The 11,970-nt window shown below is 33.8% G+C and overlaps 1 protein-coding gene across 1 annotated transcript in view; it reads right to left on the bottom strand.

Annotated features, from left to right (window-relative positions):
- Window positions 1-11,970, bottom strand: part of SLC30A4 (solute carrier family 30 member 4) — a 28,007-nt gene that overhangs the window by 5,704 nt on the left and 10,333 nt on the right. The window contains exons 4-5 of the mRNA XM_006920403.2: window positions 2,093-2,246; window positions 513-714 (exon numbers count right to left, since the gene is read on the bottom strand). Coding sequence (XP_006920465.1) covers window positions 513-714; window positions 2,093-2,246 — 356 coding nt within the window. The remainder of the gene's footprint in view (window positions 1-512; window positions 715-2,092; window positions 2,247-11,970) is intronic.

The raw sequence follows: 11,970 nt of genomic DNA, 5'->3' as shown, positions 1-11,970 counted from the left end.
CTAGAATGTTTAAATGTTTTTCTTCATGGGACCTATTTCCAGAAGTTTAATTGTTCTATTGTTGTTTTCCTCTGTGCCTTCTCTAAATCTTCCTTCCATAAGGAGTTTTAGCAGTCATCTATCTGATTTAAGCCCCTCATATTAAAGAAGAGGGAACTCAAGTTTAGAGTTGAGAGACTTGCTCAAGGGCAAAGCATTAATGGCAGAGCCAAGACTACAACCCAGATCTCTGGATTTTACTACAGTGCACATTCCAGTACCTGGCAGTTCAGTGACAAGGCTTAAAACTGAGTTATCCAGTGAAGGCACTACCAAAGCCAGCTACAGATAAGTTACCTTAAGACGTGATAGTGCTAACAAAAGAACTATACTGGTGGCTCAATCAGGCTTGTGTATTTGCAAAATGAATAGGATCGGCACTGGTGCCCAGTATACTGATTAAAGAGAATCACCTTTGGTTTTAATGTTGAAATTAAATATATTTCAAATAGAAAAATTAGTAATCGTCTTACCTTGAATCGTATGATGTATGCAGCTATTAGCACACCAACACTCTGTACCAAATCCCCCAAAGCATGTACAAATGCAGCTCTCACTGCCAGGCTATCCTGGCCATGGTTGTGTCCACACCCAGAACCTGTGGTAGAAGAATTTGAAGGCAGGGAGTGGGAATGGGCGTGATGGTGACCAGACTGGTTCAACAGAAACCCCATTCTGTTAAAAATAAAAGAAAACATTATTCTTCTTCCTACCATTATTAAAAATATTTGTTACTAATCAGACATTAATGAGGCAACATGGAACTCGTTCATTCAATAAATATTTGAGTATTATTTATCAGGGACTGTTTTAGGTGCTGGGTCAAAACAGTGAAGACAGACAGACATATCCCTATCCCCATGGAGCTTATGTTCTAGTAGGGAAGGCAGAGAAGTAAACAAATACCTAGTGTACTACTGCCAGGAGATGAGAATGCTTTGAAGAAAAGTAAAATATTGCAAGGGGATGGAGAGTGATAGGGAGAGTGGTCTGAGAAGGCCTCTCTTAGATTCCATTTGGGCAGTGACTTGAATGAAGTCAGGAAGCAAGCTGTGGGGGAAGAGTGTTCTAGGCAGAAGGAATACAAGGGCAAAGGTCTTGAGATGAAAATGTGCTCTATGTACTTAAAATAAGGATCTTATTAAAAAGGCTTTGGTAAGGACTTTGGACTTTATTCTATGTATGAATGAAAGCCACTAGGACAGGGACGGGCAAACACTGGTCTGTAGACCATATCTGGCCCACTGCCTGTTTCTGTAAATAGTTTTATTGGGACACAACCATGTTCACTTGTTGACATACTGAATGTGGCTGCTTTTGTTCTGTAATAGCAGAATTGAGTAGCTGCAAAAGAGACTGGCTCTAAAAGCCTAAATGTTTACTATCTGGTCCTTTACAGAAAAAGTTCGCTGACCCCTGACCCAAATGATTAAGTATGTAACTTAAAAATTTCAGTTTTGGGGAAAAAAAGTTGGTAGTTAAAAAAAAAAAAATCTCAGTAACATAAAAGAATTATAGAAATTAAATAAAACAAACTTTGTCTTAAATTCCCGATTATTAGTCAAACTTCGGTATTGCTGAGCAAACTAACGAGGAATTTATAATTCTAACAGTGTTTTATTAATATTTATAAGAAAAAGTGATATACTAGTTTATATTAAAATGTCACTACACATTGCTGAATGCATGTATGTCTCTAAGTTCACAGTATTTGAAAATATTAATGTGAAAAAAATTGAGTGTATGAGACGTCATTATAATGGTGGATACATGTCATTACACATTTGTCCAAACTCATCTAATATACAACACCAAGACTGAACCTTAATGTAAACTATGGACTTTGGGTAATTTTGATCTATCAATGTAGGTTCATCAATTATTACAAATGTACTACTCTAGTGAGGGATGTTGATAATGGGGGAGGCTATGCATGTGTGGGGGTAGGAGATATACAGGAAATCTCTGTACCTTACCCTCAATTTTGCTGTGAACCTAAAACTGCTCTAAAAAGTAAAGCCTATTAAATTTTTTTTAAAAAAATAGAGCTTACATTACATTAACTGCAACTCCAACAGCTGCGGTAATGAGCATTATATCTCCATTTATTTCATACTTCATATGGATAGTTCTTTGGACAGCTTCATATAGGAGGAATCCCATAAGTATATACACCAACAGCACACTAATCATAGCTGACAAAACCTCTAGAGCAAAAAATATAAAAAGATGTATTTGCAGATGGTTATTACACTTCATATAAATTAAAGACACGGTTATTACACTTCATATAAACTATATACAATCTTTTATTTATTTATATCTTCTTTCCTCTAAGAAGATAAAAATACTATATCATTTTTGTCATGTTATTTTCCTTAAAAATTTTATTATTTGATATAGAACATTTTTTTAAATTGGATATAACTGACATGTTAGTTTTAGGTATACGACATATATATATATTTATTTAAGTGTTTAGTAGTTTGATCTAGATCCTCCACTAATTCACTCCTACCATATCCTACCATCCCCTCATTTCTTTAGGGTTAAATTATATATATTTATAGACCATGCACATGGTAAAAAATGCAAAACTGAGAAAAAAATATTTGTAACATGCATGACCACAAACTAATTTCTTAATAGATGAGTATACTTATAAGTCAATAACAAAGTGAACCCACAAGAAAAAAATGGGTGATGAACATAAATAGTAACACACAGAAAATAAACAGAAATGGCCAATTTATCAAAATCAGTCTTAATATAAGAAATTCAAATAAGAATAAAATTCCTTTTTGGCTCTTACTAAAATTGGCAAAGGTTAAAAAGTTTGATAATAGCCAGAGTTAGCAAGGACATACTGGTGGAAGGACCAAATGGAACTATCATTTTGGAGAGCAGTTAGTAAAACTACTCAAAATTCCTTGATTCTAGGAATCTATCTGATAAGAAACACATCCATACGTATGTGAAGATACCTAGAAGGTTTTTCACTGTAGGTTTGTTTGTAGCATCAAAAAAAGATCTGGAGACATCACTAATGAAGAACCTAATAGATAAATTATGGTATATACATATAATGGGACACCATACAGCCATTTATATACATATGCGCACGTGCGTTTGTGTGTGTATATAAACAAAAATTAGGCAAATTGATACTCATAAGAAAGACAAGAAAACGTTATATCTGGAAAGTGAGAGTAGGAGCTTAGAGAATTTATTTTTCATTTTATTCTTTTTGGTGATGTCTGGAAAGTTTTAAGTTTTTAACCACAAACATGTATTACCTTTAGACTAAAAACAAACACATTTTTTTATCTATGCAGGTATTCATGAGTATACTCTAACCCAGGAATTCCTCTAAGAATGATATACACACTCTTGCTGACTGAGTTGCCCATGTGCAAAATAAGGTATATTATGAAGCTATTCATCAAGCATTGTATGTAATAGCAAATAATTAAAAACAATAAAAAAGTAATTAGTAGAGGCCTTATAACATGGGATACTATGCAGCTGTAAAAAAGAATAAGGCTCTTATGTTCTGATAAGGAATAATCTCCAAAATACAGAGTTATGTGGAAAAAGCAAAGTACATACCAGTGTGTATGGTGTTACCATTTGAGTGAAAAGGAAAACAAATATATAAATAATCTGTACATGTACTCTCTGGAAGGATGTACAAAATACAGATTAAAAACTGGTTGTGAGGAGAATGGGTGGTTGGGAGACAGGGACTTTGCACTATACATCTTTGCACTATACAGCTTTTTTATATCCCATATGAATTTTCTACGATATGTGTATAAAGTAGAAATAACTTTATATCTTCAAAATAACAAAAAATAGGGCAATGTGAAATATATATATTAAAATAATCAACTAACGTTATATAAAACAAGTGTTGACATTTAAAACAATAAATGCAAGAAAATACTTTTAAAGAAAATTTTTCCTTTAGAGAAACCAGGCATTAATACTATGAAATATTAAAAGGTAAAACAATCTGGAAAAACTGTTATCTGGGTTGACTCATTACTCAAAGGTTCCAGGCAATTCAAGTATACCGGATGGACTTTGATACACTTTAATTCCAACAAATAAATTACACCACAGAAAAATTATTTAGCAATTATAGCTGTTTCCTGAAGACATCTCATTAATTTAGATGAAATTCCAATAAAGTCCTGTGTATCAACAAAACAGATGGGATAAGACAAAAAATACAATTTCTATTCAAAACTATGGTACACCTATTCCTGACATCATCATGCTTTGAAAGACACACAGGGCTGAAGAAGACAGAGAAAAGACCAACTGAAATAGACAAAACTGTGGAGAGGCAACCATTTTAAGTCCAGACTCTAAGCTCTTTGAGAATAGGACCAAGCTACATTCCATGTTACATTTACTGTAGCACTCGGCAGAGTGGCCTGCATCTAGTAGATACTCAAATATTTTTGGATAAATTTTAAAAATGAAGTTAGGTTGAGCAAGGGATGATAAAAGACTACACAGTTAAGAAATTTAAACTAAATATGAACAATAGGTTACTGCGGTCCCCCCTTATCTGCAGTTTTGCTTTCTGCGGTTTCAGTTATTCACAGGTAACCTTGGTCCGAAAATATTAAATGAAAAATTCCAGGTATAAACAATTCATAAGTTTTAAATAATGCACTGTTCTGAGGAGCATGATGAAATCTCGAGCTGTCCCACTGCGTCCCACCTAAGATGTGAATCATCCCTTTGTTCTGTGTATCCATGCTGTATATGCTCCCCAACCGACCGTTAGTTGCTCAGTAGCCTTCTTAGTTATCAGATCAGTTATGGGGGCGGGGGGAGAGGAGAGAGAGAGAGGTAGATAGATCACATTCATATAACTTATTATAATATATTGTTATAATTGTTCTACTTTATTATTAGTTCTGCTGCTAATCTCTTACTGTGCCTAATTTATAAATTAAACTTTATCATAGGATGTATATACAGGAAAAACAGAATATATAGAGTTCGATATCATCCACAGTTTCAGGCATCCACTGGGTATCTTGGAATGTATCCTCTACAGATAAGGAAGACTACTATATTTACTAAATCAGAGATTACTATATTTACTAAATCCCCCCCAAAAGTAAACAGGTTAAAAGAGAAGAATTAAGCCAAATACAAGACAGAAAACACACGGAATTTCTTGTCTTAAATTATACTTGCTAATGGTTAAATAAACATATATAAATAATGTAAAGAATAATTAAAATTAAAAATTTTTTAAACTGTAAAATCTCATGTACTAGTGGCAGCCTCATTTTACTCACAGAGAACTTTTTTCTCTTTAAAATTGGTATTTAAAAAATACCAATCTTTCTCAAACTCTGCCAAAAATAAAAAAAAAGAAAGAGAACTTTAATTATGTGTCAAGATTGAAGCTAGCAATTAGGCCACCATAGTTTTTAAAGTGCCTTAAAATCTTAAGTATGAAATTATAAAGCAAAACACTTTACATTTAGCTATACAAGTTAATGACATAGAGATGTGATTGCTTATGAAAATCTAAAACCAATAATTAAAAATTCTTTCAAAACCTCCTATAATTAGGTTGACCATACTTTCCAGTTTTCCCAGCATAGTTCCAATTCATGCATGTTGTCCTAGCATATTATTACAAGTGCCCCATTTCACCCTCGAAAGTGTCCTGGTTTAGATGATAAGTTCCATAGTTACCCTAGGAGGTCTGCTAAATAAAATGTTAGATGCTGGGTTAAACTTGAATTTCATATAAACAACAAATAATTTTTAGTATATGTATGTGCCATGAAATATTTCAGACATACTGGGCATCCCATAAGAGCCACATGTGTATTTACGCATGCGTGAAATTTGGTAAGCTCACATCCCAGTGATAATTTTCTGAAACACTTAAAATCACCTTCTCGTAAACGCTCAGATAAAGTAAAACAACCTTCAAAATAAAGTAAAATAAGAGTCAAACTAAAGCCTAAACAGAGTTCCTACGCAAGGAGGATTCCCACCCTCAGAAGGTCCACTAGGCTCCTGAAGCTGAAAACAGCAGTTTTCCACAACAGTTTTCACCTACATGAGGTAGCATGGAAGGAATCCCAATGTCTGTCCACAGTGAAGTGTAAAGGAATTCAGCTGATTCCTAGAAATTCCCAAATGACATAAGATATTACTATCAATGACATCCCTTTTCCAGCAAATAAGGAATGTGCCTTATATCCAGTTCCCTTGGTGAAAAGCAAAGACATTCATCTATTATTTTTTATTCTAATCACCGGTCAAAATGTCTTCTAGCTAGAAAACTGATAAATACAAAAGAAAAAAAATTTTAAATAGGTTTTTAGGGCTGAGATTTACGACTGAGAAGCATAAGGTACAGATAATACTATATAGCTAAAAACCCTAATAGTAGAAATATGACCATTTATTCTGATAAAACAAACAAAAAACTCTTTCATTGTGAATAAATTAAACTGGTGAAATATCATGGATAGGACTAATCAGTGTTTAAATTTTTTTCCTAGTATTTTTAACATGATGGAATGCAGATAAACATAGGCAAGATTCTCTCCCCCCAACCTAACCCCCCACAATGTTTAAGAGAGAGGGAGGCTTTCAATCAACCACCAAATTATGACTCCATCCAATCTTCTCATTCTTGCTCTGGGTTGGTCTCTGGTCACATAATGTACAAGTAAGTTTTTCAAGACAAAAGGAGTGCATAGCATATAGATTTTTCATTTTCTAAGGGAGGCCCAGGAACTTTAACAATCTAGAAACCCTAGATTTCTGTCTAAGTTACTACTCCATTAGCTTTAGGAAAACTTGGAAATTTGCTAAATGGAAATTTAGCAAAAATGAAATACTCTTGAATGAGATTTTTATGGAAATTCTAGAAAACCTATTATTATAGTAGTTCTAACATATTTTGCTACTTCACACATAAATAATTAAATCAGTCTACCTGGCTGAACTGTAGCATTGAAGGAGGGAGTAAGATGAGTGAATATGTGTTTTTTGTTATAACATCACTCGGATCTTTTTATTCAGTTGAAATATAAACAAATGTTTATGGTCAATGATCTAATAAAGACCAAAATATACCCTGAATTTCACATACAGAGAATAAACAGTTTTAGTTTAAATGCCCAATAAATGGTAAGAGAAAATATTAATTATTAAATTGGAGAAAACATAGATGATTATCAAATTTCGATACTATAAAATATAAAAAATGTTTACTGCACATTTTAACACATCTATAAACTGCCCAAACTAGAGGTTTTCAAGATTCACATGATAAATGTTCAGTACTTCTGTCCTTCTGTTAGTCTCCATCATAGTACCTTATTCTTTCTCTTTGTAGCATTTAATATAATTTATGATTATGTTGTGTTTGTCTACAAATTTACCACCTGCCTCCCTATCCTATATTATTATTCTTTCGACAGGTAACTACTGAGTGCCTACTCAGTGAATGAGTAACAATCTGCTTCAACTATGTAAACTGCACTCAACCTAAGCATATTTGCTTTTGTGTGAGTGCTGCTTAGGTGTACTGGCCTATCATAACTGTTAACTTTGCTAATGCTATGATGCCAATAATGAATACATTTCCATTAAATTATATAACACTTGTCTTTCTATTCTCTCAAAGAACTACATTTAGCACACATCTAAAGAGAGATTTCGGAGGTCTATTAAAAATCAATAGGGAAGGAGAGTGGAGATATATTTTCTTCTTTTGTGCTATTTTTCTCTTCTATCTTCTTCCAACAGAAAATAGGAAAGAAATAGAAAAATCAGTGGGCTGTACTGGATTTGCCTAGGACTTCCAAATTCATCTGTATTTCAGCTCAGCCACAGACAATCCTATAGCACTCAAGCTAAAGACATCATATAGGATTTTCAGTGGCCCTCTCTTGCCACCACAATGCCAAACCAAACTGCAAAGTTTGTCTTTGGAGCCTCTCAGCTCCTATATAGTCTATTTCCTGCCTTCTTACCACTCTATCCATCCCTATTAATCCCAAGGTGCCCAAGACTCCAAGTTGACTTCTGGCTATCCAACACTGGCTACTTCACTCATGTCTTCCTTCTGCCACAGTAAAAAACTCCCATTTCTAGGAAGTAGCTATTCTTTTCCTATAGATGTTCATGTGATATGAATTAATTCTAAGATATGAATAATGAATAGGCATAATTCTTGTCATGGGTGGGAGGAAGGTGTTAAAATGAATCACTAACTGGAGAGGAGATTTTTTTTTTTTGGCTGATGTATGAGGGAAGAGATTTTTTTAGCTGCATACTTTCTGCTCCTTTAGCATCAGGGAATAAAATAACAAATTACATAGAACTATATTATAACCATATACCTACCTCAGGACAATCATCATCTAGCCAGATTGGCCAAGGTTTTTGCTCAGTAGAAGTACACATTGCTACAAAAGACTCCTGCACTGTCACTTTGCCATTAACCTAGGCTGATGATCTGTATTACCAAAGCGTATATCTTGCTTTTTATTTCAAATACAGACAACTATGCTTACAACAGTCCTCTCATGTGACCACTATCTTTATCTAATCCATGCAGCCTCTTCAGCCCAAGAACTGGAAGAAAAGCCATATAAATAAAGTCAATTATACTCATAATCCACAGAGAAAGAAAAAAGTAGAAAGCAAGCAAGGGGATGAGGCTGTTCTCTTTAGAAAACACATTGTTCCTTTGTCTGGGAGATAGTGCCATTCCTCCTAAGGAATTATGGGATTTCTCCCACAATGTGGTTTCATTAAGTTCTAAAATGGCATACCCACAGTCAAATAAATCCAGGCATTTAAAAACAACTCACATACAGAATCTACTCTGCTCTCCCTCTTCCCACAAAAGAGCTGCTATTGTAAGCTCACTGTAAAGTAATAAAGAAAATAAAAGAAAAAGAAAAACCTGAATGATTTTACACAATCTATGAGCTCACATAAAAGAAAAAAAGGTACCAAAAGAATGGAACTGACTCCTGGGATAGCCACTTAGGCTTACTCTTCAGATCTAAAACTACCTTTCTCTCACATTGATTGAAGGATTTTAGCTAAAATAAATTTTGTTTTATTGCCAGAAGTGTTACCAAAGACCCGAACCAAAAAGCACATCTTTTAAAATTGTTAATCATTTTACTCTTCCCCAACTACCTAGCTGAGACAGTTATGCTGACAGGATAAGAATTCCGATTAGGGGGAGAAGGAAAGGCAGGCAATTTTGAGAGATATAAAAAGTCGGGGTAAGATGATATACTGGCAGGTAGAAGAGGAAAGAAAAAGAAGACCGGAATTCACTTTTACTGAGAATTTACTCTGTGCCAGGTACCATGTTAGGTTACTTATACTTTACCACTATACCTTATGTATTTTTCACAATTATGCAATGCAAATATTACCGTCCCTATTTTACAGAAGAAACTCATACTTAGAAAAATTAAATCATTCTCCAAAACATCATATAGCTAGAAAAACTGCAGATCTCAGATTTGAACTAAAGACAATTTAACTACAAAACTCTAAAAGTCATAAGTACCAAAACAAATAGGATTGGCTTCTCACTGAGATAAGAAGAAACTCTCTTCTAATTTCTTAATTACTCAAAAAGACCTAAAATCTGGCTGTACTACCTAGCTATGTTATGGATCAAATAAATATGTGTAGTCTAGTTTGTGAACATGACCACAGTTTCAGAATTATAAATAAATGTTTTAGAGTCTCAAATATTTTAATCCCAAAATTTCAAAAACACCTCTTTTCCCAGTTTGGAAACTGGTTTAATTTGAGGATTGTGATCTATACTAAATTATCTGTTTCACTGTCTTTATATCCTTATTTACTCAGCCTGAATATGCAACAATTTGATTAATAATCTATCATACAGCACTTATTAGTGCCAGACACAGAGTTTATAATATTATCTGTTCCTGTCCCTACTTAATTCATGGTCTAAAAGGAAACACAGTTTCATAAAAATAGCTATAAAAATGTGATAAATGCTGTCAGACATGTATAAAGTGTTATGAGAAAACGAAAAGGGAATAACTTTAGGAAATGATATTACTACTATCTGATTACCATTCACAGACATATATCTCCAGGTCTAGAACTGGGTATATAGTATGCTGCCTTTTGCATAAGAAAATGTGGCCGAGAGTGGGATATGAACATATATATGCATTTGCTTATAATTTCAAAAGGAAATACTGGAAAGACAGGCCAAAAATGAATTAAGATGGCTGCTAATAAGGAGTGGTGTGGGAGGATTGGGTTGGAGGGAACAGAATGAAAGTAAGACTTCTCTATAAATCTTTTCCTTTAAAAATAATTTTTGACTTTGCAACGTTTTTACATATTTACAAAATAAATCAACAAAGAAAAAACCAACCTGTCCTACCTGCTATGCCATCAGAACAAAACAAAATTCAACAATAGTAACAAACCAAAAGTTTCTTAGGGTCATTCCTTCTTCAGTGTTTTTCAGGACCTGAATCTCCAAGTCTTGGTATTACAGGTCACAAGAGGCACACTATTTAAATGTGTCCAATGTAAACATACCTTCTCCCACAGAACTTTGAGATTACTCATGAAGCAGTGGTATTTTATGGAACACAGGGACAGCCACTGCTTTGGTTTACAGTTTTATTCAATTCTACATAACCTTGTTGTTTTTTTAATTCTACCCAAGCTACCAGAAAATTTTCTCCATGACTACTAACTGTTACTTCAAAGAACAGAGTAAGTGATATATCCTTATAAGATTTTGGTATACAAAGAAGATCCCAAAAGGCCCTTCTAGTGTGAAGGCTTGAGTCCCTCCTTAGCTCTGGATAATATTCATCTATATATATCTTAACAATTCTCTTCCTTTAATTTTTTAAATGACTTAAAAATTCAGATAAAATTCACATAACATAAAATTCACCATTTTAACAATCTTAAACTATACAATTCAGTGGATTTTAATGTATGCACAAGGTTGTGTAACAATCACTACTATCTAATTCCAGAACATGCTCATCACCCCAAAAAGAAGCCCTATACCTATTAAGCAGTCACTCCCTTTATTTTTCAAGTTGTTTTACTGAGGTTCTTAATAATACAACTTCAGACCTCCTAGATTGTGCTTTTATACTTTTTAACTTTTCTTCCCGTTTTTATCTTTTTGTTGTATATTCTGGGAGACTTTCTTGATTATGTTTTCTAGTCCTTCTATGGAAAATTTTTTTTTAAATTTCAGAAATATTTCAAAGAGCTTGTTCTTATACATTTCTATTTCAAAATATTTCTCTTTTATTATTCTGAGTATATTAATAAGAGTATTTAAAACATTTTCTTCTGTTCCTTAAGTTACTTCTCTTCACTCTAGTACTAATTTTTCTGTTAGTTTAGTTTTGTTCACTTTCTTTCATGCTGCTGTTTTTTCTAACTTGCAGAAAGATCTTTGGTTGACCATTCACATTTAAGGCGGAACAACAGGGAAATTATCCTTTGTAGAAAGGAAATGCCAAAAGGATAAGCAATCAACTAATTAAAATGGTTACTAATAAGGGGTGTAAGGCAGGGCAGACTAGGACAAGTATATTTAGGGTGAGTAGGTAGGGGACCAAGCTATAAAACTGCAGAACCCTGATCTTAGTATGAAAAAGACTTCTTTTGGAGCATCAACATCCACACTAGAAGTCTCAGCTTTTCCCCAAACATTTTCTTCAATTTCTTTTTAGAACTACCTGTTGTTTTTTTAGGGGGGAGGGAAGGAATGCAGTTGGCCTGAGTGGAGGTGGGGGTAGGAAGGAAGGTAGGCGCCTAGTCAGCTAGTGGTAGCAGCTTCCATTTATAGTCATTCAATTAATCTTCCTTGTTTTCAACCCC

The sequence above is a fragment of the Pteropus alecto genome, unplaced genomic scaffold, assembly GCF_000325575.1.
Source record: "Pteropus alecto unplaced genomic scaffold, ASM32557v1 scaffold86, whole genome shotgun sequence".
Taxonomy (NCBI): domain Eukaryota; kingdom Metazoa; phylum Chordata; class Mammalia; order Chiroptera; family Pteropodidae; genus Pteropus; species Pteropus alecto.
This window is presented reverse-complemented; position numbering and strand designations above follow the sequence as displayed.